This window comes from Bos taurus, chromosome 16 (genome assembly GCF_002263795.3).
Source record: "Bos taurus isolate L1 Dominette 01449 registration number 42190680 breed Hereford chromosome 16, ARS-UCD2.0, whole genome shotgun sequence".
Classification (NCBI taxonomy): domain Eukaryota; kingdom Metazoa; phylum Chordata; class Mammalia; order Artiodactyla; family Bovidae; genus Bos; species Bos taurus.
In genome coordinates, this window is record NC_037343.1 from 33800650 (window position 1) to 33819327 (window position 18678).

The following is an 18678-nucleotide window of genomic DNA, read 5'->3' on the forward strand; positions in this document are numbered from 1 at the left end:
TAAGTATTTTAGTAATTTTGTATTAAGGCAGACACAAGGATAAAGGTGCTGAATTTATCCTCCATGTTAAACTATATTTAAAATTTTACTGATATATTGTTTATCAACTAAAATTATTTACATGCATAGTGCTTAAGACATCACATTTTTTGCTGTCTGTTTCCTCATTGGACTAGAAGTTCCTCAAGAGCATATTCCTTAAGAGGCATGATTAATGTTTGATGAATTTGAATCACTAGAATAAATGGCTTTTCTGAGGGACTCTATGATAGCAGGTGCTTAGTTTTTCTTCTAAGGGTTAGAAATGCTTTCCAGACCTTAGATTTAACCTTCATAATTTTCAGTTTGCAATTACATTTTAACTTGTGCTCTGGTGAGTCAAATTTTTCTAGGCAATTAGTTTCTCATTTGTATAGCACTTTTAAAGTGATGAAGAAATGCTACCTTGTCCCTAGATCAAAACATAGCTATTCATTTTTAATCAGCCAAAACAAAAACTGATAACAAATTTGACATAATATTTAAAATCTACCACTGTACACTAACATGGGTGTGAATTCAGTTTTACAACAGAAATCAGTAACTAAAGTTTGTAATAAAAATCAAGATTGCCTTTGGCAACGAACTCAAATTGAAAATATCAAAATAATGAGCCCGGGTAGCTATTTTCTAATTTAGACAGTAGAGGTATTATTTAACTTGGCTAGGGATTGTGAGAATTGCACATTTATCATCAAGAAATTCGCCACATATCTAAATTGCATGTAAAATTTCTTTTACTAATACCAAGCTATGGACTATCGTTATGCAGATTACAATCTGAAACAAAAATTAAAGGTCAAAAGAAGTTAACTGTAACAAATCAAAAATACTAACTAAATTTCCTTAATTTAAAAATTCAAGTGCATGAGTAAGCATATTATGAATATGTAATTATAGCTTTTCTGGAACCTTACAATAACAACAAACTTTAATTACCAGCTACTAAAAAATTCATGTATTATTTATGTGAATCTTATGGCAAATGTATTAACATTGTGTGGCTTTTTTGAAGTAAATGTGCAGATATTTATTTGGCTAATGGTAAATTCCGAGTCAGTTGCTATAGCATGTGACAAATCGTGCACTTTCCATATGATTCCCTCCCTCTGCCACCCATCACTTGTTTCCCCTACCCACTACCTGTCTGCTCCCTTCTGTCACCCACTTCTCGGAGCCTCCCCTCCTATTGACACACCTTCTTTTTCCCCATGCCCACCATCTGGAAGTCAACATTACACTGCAGGAACTTCTCCATCCACATCTGTTGCAGAGGCAGAAGTAACACAGACAGCTGCAACACTGTTGGAGGGCCAGGGTGTTGACATCAGTAAGTCCTTTAAACTTTGACAGGGGCAAGCAAGAGACAAGGACACCCAGGATGGGCGAGCTTGATAGAAATTTCTACAATGAAGCAGTCCCTGGTGTATTGAACATAGTATAAAATGGCATTCCTCATTAAAAAAGGTACAAGAATTAGGGATTCTAGCAATGGGCTATTATCAAGAAACCAACTGAGAAAATTCACAAACCACAGGGGGCATTCAATAAATAGAAGACTGAAGAACTGATTGAACTAACAAACTTAGTGTCTTAGTGCAACCAAAGACCATTACTGGTGCCAAGAGGCAAACTCACAGCAAGAACTGTTCATGGAGGAATGATTCAAAATCTGTCTAGGTGGAAGGCATCTGCTCTTCTAGAGCTTCCCACATAAATGAAATTTTTAAAGCAGTAGGAAGAAAGGGAAGAAGAAAAATAATAAAAAGAGAGAAAGAATATACAAGTCTCAGAAGCAAGCCCACCACAAGGAAAGCAGGGACACTTGTTCCAACACTAACCATGAGAACTTAAAATGTTGTGACTGTTGAGTTTACTTTAGTAAACTTTTGGTGCTAGGCAGTGTGATAATATTCTTTTTTAATCCCCTTGGAAAAGGAATGTATTGGATTAACTTTCTGTTGAAAAAAATGAAAACTAAGAATTTTCTAAAATTCATTTAAGCTAATAAATAAAAAAATAAAGCTGGACTTTATAATAAAATGTGTTAGACTTTACTAACACAAAAGTCCAAGAAAGCTACCCAATAGAGCTAACTCTTTCACTAGAGAAGGATAATAGCCACAAACTAAAATTTTTTTAATGTCCACCCTAAGCCAGGTAGTTTGTTAAACTACTAAATGTCAAAACATTATTTTATTTAATCCTACCAATTCTTTAAGTAGATCAAATCTGTCATTTACTACTCTGAAATTTGGAGAGGTTAAATGACTTGTTCAAGGTCACAAAAAGGTCAAACTGGATTCAACACTAAAGCCTTTTACTTCAAAGATTCTGCCATTTCCTGTGAGACTACTGCCTTCACTGCTAGGATCACTTTCAACTCTTTATTCATACACCTTTATTTGGGGCAGGATCTTGAGATTAAATGTCAAATAAGGCTTAATGGGGACAAAAAAATTCAGAAATGTACTGTACTTTTGTTGCCACTTTTGTTCATTATCAGTTTAAGAAAATTATACATAAAAGCACCTGGAATATTGCCTGGCACATTTCAGACTTCATTTCTTCTTATCAGGAATTCTCATCAACGTATTTTTACATAGTAAAAGTACTCAGCAAGGCAAAAGTTGCCACTAAACAACCCAGGAAAAAGTCTCCTAGGCATAATTAGTGGCTGATCTTTGTTCTTGATGCCATTCTCTCTCTCACACAAGCTCAGCTCACAAATTTACCTTCCTCCACACCTTACTCACATTGGTTTATCTCCCCCTCCTACTGCATTTCTAAGTCCTGCCTATTTTTTTTTTTTTGATGCTCAGTTAAAATGCCATCTTCTCCACAAAGTTTTCCATGATCTCTTGCAGACAGAAATCTGTTCTGATCCTCTGAACTCTTAGCATTTTAGTTATACCTTTCCAGGAGAGGAAAATGGCAACCCATTCCAGTGTTCTTGCCTGGGAAATCCTATGGACAGAGTAGCCTGGAGGGCTACTCTGTCCATAGGGTCACAAAGAGTTGGACACAACTGAGCAGGCATGCAGGCATGCCTTTCCAATGGCCTGGGGCCTTCTTTCTTCCACTTGTATTCCCCTTGTATTCATTCAATAAATACATATTGAGCACATTTTATGTGGGAGGAATATGCCAAGCAATTAGGATGTTAACAAACCATACATGCAGGGGATCATAGTAAATTAGGGGAAATAATTCAATAAGATTTTGCAATAAATTGAGTTATAGAAGCCTATAGGAGGGTCTCCCAAAAATTCATCATTGGGAAACTATGAGAAGATATGGTGTCAAGAACTCTAAACTATCAGTCAGAGAGGCTGGAGGAAGAGTCCTCTAGGCAATGGTGGGTGAGGGGTGCAGGGATGGGATAGGAGGGGCAAGGCCCTGCAAAATCCTGAAATGAAAAATTGGTATGGCAGACTGGCAAGTTTGCACATTTGAGAAAGTGCAAGTAGGTCATAATGGTGGTAATGTAAGAAAGAAAAGAGAAGGGAGATGAGACTGAAGAACCAAAGAGAGGGGGAAAAATGTACAATCTTTATGTTACAGTGAAAGAGCTTAAAAAGATGCCACAAAAAAAGAAAACTACAGGCCAATATCACTGATGAACACAGATGCAAAAATCTTTAACAAAATTCTAACAAACAGAATCCAACAACATATTAAAAAGATCATACATCATGACCATGCTTTATCCCATGGATACAAGGATTCTTTAATATCCACAAATCAATCAATGTGATACACCACATTAACAAATTGAAAGATTAAAACCATATGATTATCTCAATAGAAGCAGAGAAAGCCTTTGACAAAATTCAACATCCATTTATGATAAAAACCCTCCAGAAAGCAGCCACAGAAGGAACATACCTCAACATAATGAAAGCCATATATGATAAACCACAGCAAACAGTATCCTCAATGGTGAAAAATTGAAAGCATTTCTCCTAAAATCAGGAACAGGACAAGGGTGCCCACTCTCACCACTACTATTCAACATAGTTTTGGAAGTTTTAGCCACAGTAATCAGAGAAAAAAAAGAAATAAAAGGAATCCAGATTGGAAAAGAAGAAGTAAAACTCTCACTGTTTGCAGATGACATGATCCTCTACATAGAAAACCCTAAAGACTCCACCAGAAAATTACTAGAGCTAATCAATGAATATAGTAAAGTTGCAGGATATAAAATTAACACATAGAAATCCCTTGCATTCCTACACACTAACAATGAGAAAACAGAAAGAGAAATTAAGGAAACAATTCCATTCATCATTGCAACAAAAAGAATAAAATACTTAGGAACAAATACACCTAAAGAAACAAAAGACCTATATATAGAAAACTATAGAACACTGATAAAAGGAATCAATGATGACACAAATAGATGGAGAAATATACCATGTTCATGGATTGGAAGAATCAATATAGTGAGAATGAATATATTACCCAAAGCAATCTATAGATTCAATGCAATCCCTATCAAGCTACTAACGGTATTTTTCAGAGAACTAGAACAAATAATTTCATAATTTGTATGGAAATATAAAAAAAAACCTCGAATAGCCAAAAAAATCTCGAGAAAGAAGAATGGAACTGGAGGAATCAACCCACTGACTTCAGGCTATTCTACAAAGCTACAGTCATCAAGGCAGTATGGTTCTGGCACAAAGACAGAAATATAGATCAATGGAACAAAATAGAAAGCCCAGAGATAAATCCACACACCTATGGACACCTTATCTTTGACAAAGGAGGCAAGAATATACAATGGAGAAAAGACAATCTCTTTAACAAGTGGTGCTGGGAAAACTGGTCAGCCACCTGTAAAGAATGAAACTAGAATACTTTTTAACACCATACATAAAAATAAACTCAAAATGGATTAAAGATCTAAATGTAAGACCAGAAACTATAAAACTCCTAGAGGAAAACATAGGCAAAACACTCTCTGACATAAATCACAGCAGAATCCTCTATGACCCATCTCCCAGAGTAGTGGAAATAAAAGCAAAAATAAACAAATGGGACCTAATTAAACTTAAAAGCTTTTGCACAATGAAGGAAACTATAAGCAAGATGAAAAGACAGCCTTCAGAATGGGAGAAAATAATAGCAAATGAAGCAACTGACAAAGAATTAATCTAAAAAATATACGAGCAGCTCTTGCAGCTCAATTCCAGAAAAATAAATGACCCAATCAAAATATGGGCCAAAGAACTAAACAGAAATTTCTCCAAAGAAGACACACACATGGCTAACAAACACATGAAAAGATGCTCAACATCACTCATTATCAGAGAAATGCAAATCAAAACCACAATGAGGTACCATCTCACGCCGGTCAGAATGGCTGGTATCAAAAAGTCTACAAACAATAAATACTGGAGAGGGTGTGGAGAAAAGGGAACCCTCTTACACTATTGGTGGGAATGCAAACTAGTACAGCCACTATGGAGAACAGTGTGGATAGTCCTTTAAAAAATGTAAATAGAACTGCCATCAGATCAGGTCAGACCAGTCGCTCAGTCATGTCTAATTCCTTGCGACCCCATGAATCACAGCACGCCAGGCCTCCCTGTCCATCACCAACTCCCGGAGTTCACTCAGACTCACGTCCACTGAGTCAGGGATGCCATCCAGCCATCTCATCCTCTGTCGTCCCCTTCTCCTCCTGCCCCAATCCCTCCCAGCATCAGAGTCTTTTCCAATGAGTCAACTCTTCGCATGAGGTGGCCAAAGGACTGGAGTTTCAGCTTTAGCATCAACCTTCCAAAGAAATCCCAGGGCTAATCTCCTTCAGAATGGACTGGTTGGATCTCCTTGGAGTCCAGGGGACTCTCAAGAGTCTTCTCCAACACCACAGTTCAAAAGCATCAATTCTTCAGTACTCAGCCTTCTTCACACTCCAACTCTCACATCCATACATGACCACAGGAAAAACCATGGTCTTGACTAGACAGACCTTTGTTGGCAAAGTAATGTCTCTGCTTTTCAATATGCTATCTAGGTTGGTCATAACTTTCCTTCCAAGGAGTAAGCGTCTTTTAATTTCATGGCTGCAGTCACTATCTGTAGTGATTTTGGAGCCCAGAAAAATAAAGTCTGACACTGTTTCCACTGTTTCCCCATCTATTTGCCATGAAGTGGTGGGACTGGATGCCATGATCTTCGTTTTCTGAATGTTGAGCTTTAAGCCAACTTTTTCACTCTCCACTTTCACTTTCATCAAGAGGCTTTTGAGTTCCTCTTCACTTTCTGCCATAAGGGTGGTGTCATCTGCATATCTGAGGTGATTGATATTTCTCCCGGCAATCTTGATTCCAGCTTGTGTTTCTTCCAGTCCAGCGTTTCTCATGATGTACTCTGCATAGAAGTTAAATAAACAGGGAGACAATATACAGCCTTGACGAACTCCTTTTCCTATTTGGAACCAGTCTGTTGTTCCATGTCCAGTTCTAACTGTTGCTTCCTGACCTGCATACAGATTTCTCAAGAGGCAGATCAGGTGGTCTGGTATTCCCATCTCTTTCAGAATTTTCCACAGTGTTTTGTGATCCACACAGTCAAAGGCTTTGGCATAGTCAATAAAGCAGAAATACATGTTTTTCTGGAACTCTCTTGCTTTTTCCATGATCCAGAGGATGTTGGCAATTTGATCTCTGGTTCCTCTGCCTTTTCTAAAACCAGCTTGAACATCAGGAAGTTCACGGTTCACATATTGCTGAAGCCTGGCTTGGAGAATTTTGAGCATTACATTACTAGCGTGTGAGATGAGTGCAATTGTACGGTAGTTGGAGCATTCTTTGGCATTGCCTTTCTTTGGGATTGGAATGAAAACTGACCTTTTCCAGTCCTGTGGCCACTGCTGAGTTTTCCAAATTTGCTGGCATATTGAGTGCAGCACTTTCACAGCATCATCTTTCAGGATTTGGAATAGTTCAACTGGAATTCCATCACCTCCACTAGCTTTGCTCATAGTGATGCTTTCTAAGGCCCACTTGACTTTACATTCCAGGATGTCTGGCTCTAGGTCAATGATCACACCATTGTGATTATCTGGGTCATGAAAATCTTTTTTGTACAGTTCTTCTGTGTATTCTTGCCATCCCTTCTTAATATCTTCTGCTTCTGTTAGGTCCATACCATTTCTGTCCTTTATCGAGCTCATCTTTGCATGAAATGTTCCTTTGGTATCTCTGATTTTCTTGAAGAGATCCCGAGTCTTTCCCATTCTGTTGTTTTCCTCTTTCTTTGCATTGATCGCTGAAGAAGCCTTTCTTATCTCTTCTTGCTATTCTTTGGAACTCTGCATTCAGATGTTTATATCTTTCCTCTTCTCCTTTGCTTTTTGCTTCTCTTCTTTTCACAGCTATTTGTAAGGCCTCCCAGACAGCCATTTTGCTTTTTTGCATTTCTTTTCTATGGGAATGGTCTTGATCCCTGTCTCCTGTACAATGTCACAAACCTCATTCCATATTTCATCAGGCACTCTATCTGTCAGATCTAGGCCCTTAAATCTATTTCTCACTTCCACTGTATAATCATAAGGGATTTGGTTTAGGTCATACCTGAATGGTCTAGTGGTTTTCCCTACTTTCTTCAATTTAAGTCTGAATTTGGCAATAAGGAGTTCATGGTCTGAGCCACAGTCAGCTCCTGGTCTTGTTTTTGTTGACTGTATAGAGCTTCTCCATCTTTGGCTGCAAAGAATATAATCAATCTGATTTCGGTGTTGACCATCTGGTGATGTCCATGTATAGAGTCTTCTCTTGTGTTGTTGGAAGAGGGTGTTTGTTATGACCAGTGCATTTTCTTGGCAAAACTCTATTAGTCTTTGCCCTGCTTCATTCCGTATTCCAAGGCCAAATTTGCCTGTTACTCCAGGTGTTTCTTGACTTCCTACTTTTGCATTCCAGTCCCCTATAATGAAAAGGACATCTTTTTTGGGTGTTCGTTCTAAAAGGTCTTGTAGGTCTTCATAGAACCGTTCAACTTCAGCTTCTTCAGCATTACTGGTTGGGGCATAGACTTGGATTACTGTGATACTGAATGGTTTGCCTTGGAAATGAACAGAGATTATTCTGTTGTTTTTGAGATTGCATCCAAGTACTGCATTTCGGACTCTTTTGTTGACCATTTTGGCCACTCCATTTCTTCTGAGGGATTCCTGCCCGCAGTAGTAGATAAATGGTTATCTGAGTTAAATTCACCCATTCTAGTCTATTTTATTTCGCTGATTCCTAGAATGTCAACATTCACTCTTGCCATACGACCCAGCAATCCCACTGTTGGGCATACACACCGAGGAAACCAGAATTGAAAGAGACATGTGTACCCCACTGTTCATTGAAGCACTGTTTACAATAGCCAGGACCTGAAAGCAATCTAGATGTCCATTGGCAGACGAATAGATAAGAAAGCTGTGGTACGTATACACAATGGAATATTACTCAGCCATTAAATAGAATGTATTTGAATCAGTTCTAATGAGTGGATGAAACTAGAGCCTATTATACAGAGTGAAGTAAGTCAGAAAGAAAAACACCAATACAGTATACTAATGCATATATATGGAATTTAGGAAGATGGTAATGATGACCCTATATGCGAGACAACAAAAGAGACACAGACGTAAAGAACAGTCTTTTGGACTCTGTGGGAGAAGGCGAGGTTAGCCATTCTCTCTCTGTGAGAGAATAGCATTGAAACATGTACATTATCATATGTGAAACAGATTTCCAGTCCAGGTTCAATGCATGCAACAGGGTGCTCAGGACTGGTGTACTGGGATGACCCAGAGGGATGGCATGGGGAGGGAAGGGGAAGTGGGGTTCAGGATGGGGAACACATGTACACCCATGGCTGATTCATGTCAATGTATGGCAAAAACCACCACAGTATTTTAAAGTAATTAGCCTCCAATTAAAATACATAAATTAATTTAAAAAAAAGAGAGACAGCTTAAATTTTATCCATGGGATTAAAGAGAGACATGAAAGGATTTTAAAGAAAGAGACTGACTTACTGATGGATTCATTTTAGAAAGAGCATCCTTGGATCTTTGAGTAAGAGAACAGATGAGAAGGAGGTGAGACTGGAAGCAAGGAGACCACATGGGGCTGTAGGAATCATCCAAGGGTAAGATATGGAGAGCAGTGGGATGGAGAGACAGGGCAACATTGGTAGGGGTCTGAATCTCTAGAACTGGGTAACTTAATGATGTACAGGGTGAGGGAGAAGGAGGAGACAAGGATGACAGCAAGATTTCTGAGTTGGGCAACTGGATGAATGAGCAGTAGTTCTACTATGAAAGGGAAGGTAGGAAGTGAAGCTGGTTTGGGAGCTCACTAGAGAGCTAAAGATTTAGGAATCAATACCAAATATATGGGGCTTCCCAGGTGGCTCAGTGGTAAAAGAATCCATCTGCCGACACAGGAGAGACAGGTTCAAGCCTCGGGTCAGGAAGATCCCCTGGAGAAGGAAATGGCAACCCACTCCAGTATTCATGCTTGGAAAATCTTATGGACAGAGGAGCCTGGTGGACTACAGTCCATGGGGTTGCAAAGAGTTGGACATGACTGAGCATGCACTCATGCACAATGTATATGAAATTAAAGCCACAGTAGTGCTACAGTACAATAATGAAGATCCAGCACAACCAAAAGTAAATACATTAAAAAAAATTTTTTTAAGCCACAGTAGTGCTAGAGACACCTAAGTCTAAAGCTGTCTGCTAAACTCTAGAACCTCTTATCAAGGTGCTTTCTGGATGTGTCTCTTTCATTACCTCAAAGGCACCTTAAACTCAGACTAACCTAAAAGGCACACATCATTTTCCCAAATCAAGAATACTGATTCAGAGAAATCAAAGAAAGAGAAACTTTTACAGAGAATAAGAATGAAAAAATATTCCTGAAAAATAGCATTAGGAGGTTTCCAGTGAACATAGCAATGGTAATTTCATTGACTATGGGCACAGAAGCTGAAATGCAGTGGGCTGTTGAGTGGTGAGAAAAAGGCAATGCATGCTCAGTCATGTCCTACTCTTTGCATCCCCCTGAACTGCAGTCCACCAGGATCCTCTGTTCATGGGATTTTCCAGGCAAGAATACTGGAGTGGGTTGCCATTTCCTACTCCAGGAGATCTTCCTGACCCAGGGATCAAACCTGCATCTCCTGTGTCTCCTGCACTGGCAGGTGGGTTCTTTATGACTAAGCCATAGAGGAAGCCCCCAAAAGACAATATGTATGGACAAATCTTTCAAGAAATTTGACTATTAAAGGAAAGAGTAAGGAGGGATATGGAATTAGTAAGGTGCTTTCCAGCCTTGGCTGCACACTGGAATCACCTGGACAATTTTTTAAAATACTGACACCTGGATCCTACCCTCAGCTGTTCTCCCATAATTCATTTGGGATTCAGCCTGGGTGAATCAGAGTTTTGGAACTTCTACGTAGCCAAGATTGAGAATGACTGGATTAGAAGGAAGAGACTATTTTCCTGATGATAAGGAAAAGGCTATAGTGAAGTAAAGGCTGAAGATTCAGAAGAGAGTGGGGAACAAATGGAAATAGGTTCCTGAGGTGGTTGAGGGGCATGGGATCCAGAGCAAGAGGAAAGGATGAAGTCACTCCCATCTGACAGGGTTGCAGTGCAGGTGAAATTTTACTTTAGGCAGAAGTGAGGGGAAAAACAAAAAGTTGAAGTGGTTACCATCTAATGGCATCAACTTTCTTTGTTAGGTAAGTAGAGGCTCTCTGCTGAGAATGAGGGGAAAGGTAGTATGGTAGAGAACCTGAGAAGAATTAAAGTGATTTGAAATAGTCCTTGAAAAATGGGTCTTAGATACCATCATTTCCCACCTGGACTACTGTAATTATTTCCCACTTGGTCTAAGAGGTTTATTCTGGTCCCCCTTCAAATCTATGGACAGATGATTTTTCTCAAATATAAATGGCATCATGACACTACCCAATTTAAAGCCATTCAATGGTTTATTGTTGCTGTTATGCAGTTGCTAAGTCATGTCTGACACTTTGCGACTCCATGGCTGCAGCATGCCAGGTTTCCTTGTCCTTCACCACCTCCCAAAGTTTGCTCAAGCTCATGTCCATTGAGTCGGTGATGCCATCTAACCATCTCATCCTCTGTCCCCCACTTCTCCCCCTGCCCTCAATCTTTCCCAGGATCAGAGTCTTTTCCAATGAGTCAGCTCTTTGCATCAGGTGGCCAGAGTATTGGAGCTTCAACTTTAGCATCAGCGCTTCCAATGAATATTCAGGGTTGATTTCCTTTAGTAGTGACTCGTTTGATCTCCTTTCTGTCCATGGGACTCTCGAGAATCTTCATCAGCACCACAATTTGGAAGCATCAGTTCTTCAATGGTTTACCATCACTTTTTGGATAACACTTAAAATCTTTCACATGGGTTTTATGACCATTCATGATTTGGTCCCTGCATATTTCTCCAAACTCATCTTCCATTATCTGTCTCTTACTGCCTATGCCCCAGTCACCTAAACTCTCTCTAAATTCCCAAAAAGGATTATGCTTTGTAGCTTCCGAGCCTTGGGAGTATTGTTTTTCTGGGTCTGAAACTTCCCCTCAACTCTTCCCCTGACCACTCCTACTCAACTGCTTTGAGTCTCACTTGTAAAATCTCATGCTTAGGAAAATCTTTCATGACTGTGTAGACTAAGTCATATTTGCCTGTTATGCATTTTCATGGTAACTCTATACTGTATCTTCATGCTTATATCGCAGTGGTAAAAACTCATTTGTGGAAGTATGTGCTTAATGTCTACCTCTCCCACTAGTTTATAAACTCCATGAGGGGAATGCATTGGTCCTGTGATGATGACATTCCCATGACCTCCAGTTAGTATCTGTTGAATCCCTAAATGAACAGGAGAGAGGGGAATGTGTAGGAGGACTGCTAGAAAGCACCGAAAGAACAACGGACACCAAAGACCATAAGGGTATGGTGGTGTCATCTGCAAGATTGTAGCATTGTTCTTCACCAGCTGAGATCATCAATGCAAGTCATAGAAGGTAGACAGTTAGACTGACCTTTAAGTTACGTTTTGACAGGCACAGTTCTTTTAAAAAAGGATAAGAAAACAAGGGAGTTTACCTTGCCTCACATACCTGTATGACTTAAAACTCACTGGGCAGAATTTGTGATTTTTCTCTTTATATAGCCTCAGGCTTATACACTGCCATGCACACAGCAGATAATCAGTAGATATTTGCTGAATGAGTTAATTTTCAAGTCTTGGAATATTATAAGACAGAACTTACAGTATAAGCTGTGAGGCTGCTTTGAACAAACAGAACATTGAAGTTTGGGTTACTTCAAGGACCACATCTTGCTCAGTTTTGTTCTACTATAGCAATTAATAGCAATATTAAAACTAGATTCCACTAAACTCTATATTCCAGTTTGTTACTGTTTTTCAAACACTGCCCATCACATATTATCTGTTCCTTTTGCCTCTAACTTCCCTCTTCCACTTATTCATCATGTAATTTGTTCAGTTCAGTCACTTAGTCGTGTCTGACTCTTTGCGACCCTGTGGACTGCAGCACGCCAGGCTTCCCTGTCCATTGCGAACTCCCAGAGCTTGCTCAAATTCATGTCCATCGAGTTGGTGATGCTATCCAACCATCTCATTTTTTTGTAATTTGTAATTTGTTAGAACCTATTTTATACAAAGCATATCATAACTTTTTTTGGCTACTTGGTTTCTTACAAGTGTTTTATCTTCTTAATGTCTAATTTGGGAGTGGGGGGATGAAATGAAAGGGTAATTGCTCCTTAATTTAACCAAGGTTGAACTAAAATATGGATATCTGCAGAGCACCTGCTCTCCTCTGACAAACAGAGAGGGACTCAAACAGAATGACAGCATTAGAGTATATTTCACAATTTCCTATCATGAAATCTAATTATTTTCTTTGGAAAGGTCAGAGAATATAACTTTTATTGAGAAATACGTTGAGAATAGAAAAATTTTATGAACTCTAATTAATAAGCAATTTGAATACTTAAAAGATTTAAATATTTAAAGATCATTCAAGAATTGCAGACTGCAGACTCATCAATTACATCACAAAAACATTTCCTCTGCAATGTGGATAACAAATTGAACTTTTAAGTACCTTTGAGCCCATGTCTTCTCTTTCTTTTGTAATTTCTTTTTTCAACATCTCTTTCTCAAAGGCTCTTTTTTCTTGCTGAGATGCAAGTTCTTTCTCAAGTCGGTCTGTCTGCCTCTCCAGCTCATTCTTCAATTGTTCACATTGGATCAAAGCCTGCCAGAATAAGACAGTGAAATGGAACCATAGAATTTACAAGAAATACGGGGGAAATGAGACAATTAAACTTTAATAATATTTAAAATAGTTATAACTTAATGTAAAGTCAAAGAAAAGAATATTTTTATATTTGTTTGTCAATACCACTTGGTGATTCAAATATTACATATATTCAAAAGTTACAGTTATTCACATATTTATTTTCACAATTAAGGCTATATTAACTAATCAACTAAGAAAATCCAAGCAACAAACCATGATAAAGGCCACAGAGGAGTTTCAATTTTATAAAAGGGGATCAGAAAATGTTCTAGTATTATCAATTATAAATCATGTTTATACCATAAGAAATACATAAGTATCTAATTTAACTGATTTTTCATTTGGACATGGTTAAAAATTATTTGTACTTTTAAATGATAAACATCAAAATTTTAAGATGAGTTGTGTTTGTCATTACGTAAAGGCATCTATTATTTAACATATAGTAATCAAGTTTCCTTACATATAAGTAAGATAAGATTTGGTTCACTCTCCTTACACACATAGCTAACGTAAAAATTAGGTAATAATCAAATTTTGGTAAGGGAAGACTCAAAACAGCAGTTACTACCTAGTTTTATAAAATGAGAAGTCTCATATTTGATTTTGCCAATTTAAAAGTTGGTAATTGTCCTTTAGACTAAATTTCCAGAATTTATACTAAATTCTGTGTTTTCAGAAATAAAAACTCTCTAATTTCCTTTTGGCTATATTCAGAATATCTTTATGTATAACATTCAATAATAAATTGAATTCAAACTCTCAAGAAAAAAAACAATACAATTAAGGTGCTTGACTTATTAACAGAAAAATCTAAGTCATACTATGGTTTCTTAGTCTTATCCCATGTTTCCTCACAATATCCTCCTCTCTCAACCTCTATGTTGTTCCTTGAATTGAGAGAAAGAAACTGAAGCCTTATATGACTTATATACTGTATGCTTATAATTTGATAGTCACAGTTATTGTTAATGGAGATGGAAGTAGTCTCAGTAAGCACTGCAAAGTTTTATGCATTGTTATGCTTCCCTCTGGTGAAAGCTATAGTAAATACAGACAATAATACCTAGGATATGTGAATTTTCTTCCCTGTATCATGAACTCATTAAACTCTAACTTCTTTCAAACTCTTCTGGAAATGTTCTATACTCCTAGGCATAAAATATGAGGATAAAATGCAATTGTCTAAGATTAATTGATAAGCAAATACTTGATGCCTAAAAAAAGATTCTCCTAGGGAGTTAGTCCCAAATCCAATTCTAGTTGAAAATGTTTGGGAGATAAAACTTTACATTAGATTTTCAAGGAAATGGAAAAGCATATTTTTTCTATAATTTAAACCACTGGAGCTTGAAATATTACTAATTAGAGATTTTTGTGCTTTGGAACACAATTGCTCTAGTGTAAAGTATTTTATAAGAACCTAATAAAAACATTCATAATGTTCACTAGCACACAACTATCATGAAAGAATAAAATGATTATGGAATATAAACTAGTATATCTAATCAGAAGGTTTTTCATTGAATAAGAACTCAGGAAGCAATCTTAGTTGGTATAGGAATAGTGGAAGGAACTGCTGAAGATCAGGCTAACGTGAAGAACAAAGAGTCAATTCAGAATATTTAATCAGTTCAGCAACAAGGAACAGTAAATGATCCTGACAGGTAAAAGGCCTAGTGCCAAAATGATATAAGCACAAGTGAGAAGCTGTAAATCACATAAACAAAATATGTTGCTGAAGACTTGGTTTTGTGGAGGGCCTTCTATGAGAAGTAGCTACCACTGAAAGGTGATGGTGAGTATGAAAGCAGCAATGAAACACTGAATAAAAACAGTAGGTCAAAAACTGGATATTGATCACTCTTGGTTTGTAACCAGTGATCCCATATAAAAATGGCTTTTAGTTTTATTGTTTTCATTTTAATATATATTCCTGGTCACAGTGAAGGAAATATTAACTACCACTTGGAACTAGAAAAGTCATTTAATCTTGCAACAGACCTCATATACAAGATTTGGTTCTACTAAATAAATACATATACATTCTTTCCATTAGGGCTTCCCTCATAGCTCAGTTGGTAAAGAATCTGCCTGCAATGCAGGAGACCCTGGATTGATTCCTGGGTGGGGAAGATCCCTTGGAGAAGGGATAGGCTACCCTACCCACTCCAGTATTCTTGGGCTTCCCTTGTGGCTCAGCTGCTAAAGAATCTGCCTGCAATGCGGGAGACCTGGGTATGATCCCTGGGTGGGGAAGATCCCCTGGAGAAGGGAAAGGCTACCCACTCCAGTATTCTGGCCTGGAGAATTCCATGGACCATACAATCCATGGGGATGCAAAGAGTCGGACACGACTGAGTGACTTTCACTTTCACTTTCGTCTTTCCATTAAAGCTTTGTCTTTAAATTCTAAGACTCCTCTCTTAGTTTTCAGAATCCCAGATGATTCAGTACTCCTTGATTATACTCTATATAACCATTTAGTAAAGGCATATAACTGAATCCTCAGTGACTAGGTCAAGGAATGGCCAACTACAACTAACTGATAGATCTTCGCAGGTGACCATGTTAATTTGGGATCTGCAGCTTCCATTTCTCCTAGTAGTTCCCAAGGTTGTGGCTCCTTCTTTTCCCTGAGCACAACCCCTTTCTTGGTGGAAACGGCTATAGGTCTTGGGGAGTTGGGGACTTAGACAACCCTCTTCCTTTTGCACCCTTGGTTTCAGGTATTCAAAATTCAAATAAAGGCTAATGCACCTTATTTCAGTTTTTGTTAAAAATGACCTAAAATGCAGTGACCTAGAGGGGAAACCTGTGTGCATGCTAAGTCACTTCAGTTGTGTCCGACTCTGCGACCCCGTAGACTGTAGCTTGCCAGGCTCCTCTGTCAACGGGGAGAATACTGGAGTGGGTGCCATGCCCTCCTCCAGAGGATCTTCCAACCCAGGGATTGAACCTCCACCTCCTGAGGCTCCTGCATTGCAGGTGGATTCTTTACCACTGAGTCACTTCCTACCGGGGGAAGCCCTTTATATACATATATATATATATATATATATATATATATATATATATATATATACACACACACACAAAAACTCTGGGAGATAGTGAAGGACAGGGAAGTCTGCTATGCTGCAGTCCATGGGGTTTCAAAGAGTCTGACACAACTTAGCGACTGAACAACAACAAATATATAGACACACATACATCCTTTATTCACATTCTTTTCGGGCAACCACGAAATCTGTTCTCTATGTCTGCGAGTCTATTTCTGTTTCATAGGTAAGTTCATTTGCGTCATGTTTTAGATTCCACATACAAGTGACATCATACGGTATTTGCCTTTTTCTAAACTTTTTATTTTGTACTGAGGTATAGCTGATTAACAATGTTGTAATCGTTTCTGGTGAACAGTGAAGGGACTCAGCCATATAAATACACATACCTATTCTCCCTCCAACTCCCTTCCCATCTAGGCTACCACATAACATTGAGCAGAGTTCCATCGAACTCTGTTTGATATAATATTTATGAAATGTAATTGCTTCCACGTATTTAGCATGCAATATGCAAAATATAACACTAGATGGCAACAAATGTTAAGAAACTATAAGAACAAAGTAACAATTACATAATGCAGTAATAAAGTAGTTGATTTTAAAATTAAAGTATATATGCTGTTTTGATTTTTACTCTCAAAAAGCAAAATTCCTAATATGTTTTACTATATCTTGATGATAATAACTATTATACTTGCACTGCATTTTGTAAACTGCTTAGAAATCAATCCTGGCATAAATACTAACTCAATGAAAAACAGATTCATGATACACAATAGCCTTTCTAGTTCTTAACCACTGAAATATTACATCATAAAAATTATTTATAAAAATCCATATTAATATTTAACGTTAATATCTAATGTTATTTCAATTCAATAAACATTTATGGTACAATTAATATGTAAATAGCCATTGTGAAGAATACAGTGATAGATGTCACAGGCCTGGTTTTTAAGGTCTTTCCATGGAGAGAACTATGTACACAGCCACAAAAATTATACACCACTCATTAGGAATACAGTGAAGGAAGAGATTAATTCAAACAAGAAGGGGTTGGAAAAAACTCTGGGGAAGACTGCCACCTGAGCTGACTCTCAGAGACTGAATAAGTATTTCACAGATGAACACAGTGCAGAAAAGTACATGAGCAAATTCATGGAAAGAGCTGATATAGATCACATTACAGAAACAGCACAAGTTATATGAAAACATCGCAGCACTGTTTATAATAGCCAGGACATGGAAGCAACCTAGATGTCCATCAGCAGATGAATGGATAAGAAAGCTGTGGTACATATACACAATGGAGTATTACTCAGCCATTAAAAAGAATACATTTGAATCAGTTCTAATGAGGTGGATGAAACTGGAGCCTATTATACAGAGTGAAGTAAGCCAGAAGGAAAAACAGAATTACAGTATACTAACGCATATATATGGAATTTAGAAAGATGGTAACAATAACCTGGTGTACGAGACAGCAAAAGAGACACTGATGTATAGAACAGTCTTATGGACTCTGTGGGAGAGGGAGAGGGTGGGAAGATTTGGGAGAGTGACATTGAAACATGTAGAATATCATGTAAGAAACGAGTTGCCAGTCCAAGTTCGATGCGCGATACTGGATGCTTGGGGCTGGTGCACTGGGACGACCCAGAGGGATGGTGTGGGGAGGGAGGAGGGAGGAGGGTTCAGGATGGGGAACACATGTATGCCTGTGGCGGATTCATTTTGATATTTGGCAAAACTAATACAATTATGTAAAGTTTAGAAATAAAAAAAAATTAAAAAAAAAAAATGTGTAGTAAAAGATAAGGCTAGAAAAGTTAGAGTGGGACCACACTGTGAAAGATCTGGAAGGTTATGCTAAGGATTTGTCTTTTATTCTACTGCAAGGGGAGAGCTGCCCGAACAGGGAGATTTACAATTTAGGAAGACTTTGGCAGCAAAGTGAAAGAATACTGGGGTTGAAAGAGACTTGAGGGAGACCAACAGAAGGCTATTCCAAAAGGCCACATAGGTTGCATAAGAGTATGTGAAGACTTGAACCGAGGTACAGGAATGGAAGTTGCAGGGATAACTTAGTAAGGGCCTCTGAGGAGAAGGTGCGAGTTTGGTAATTGATTGGATGTTGAGAGTGACGAATGGGGAGGAGCCAAAGGATCTTAAAGGATCTAGGCCAGAACTGTTGGT

General features: G+C 38.1%; 1 protein-coding gene across 8 annotated transcripts in view; it reads right to left on the bottom strand.

Moving 5' to 3' along the window:
- The window catches only part of SDCCAG8 (SHH signaling and ciliogenesis regulator SDCCAG8), a 245785-nt gene that overhangs the window by 162102 nt on the left and 65005 nt on the right, over positions 1-18678 (bottom strand). For all 8 annotated transcript variants that reach the window (XM_024976513.2, XM_005216850.5, XM_024976511.2 and 5 more), the window contains 1 exon segment: positions 13220-13372. In XM_024976513.2, coding sequence (XP_024832281.1) covers positions 13220-13372 — 153 coding nt within the window.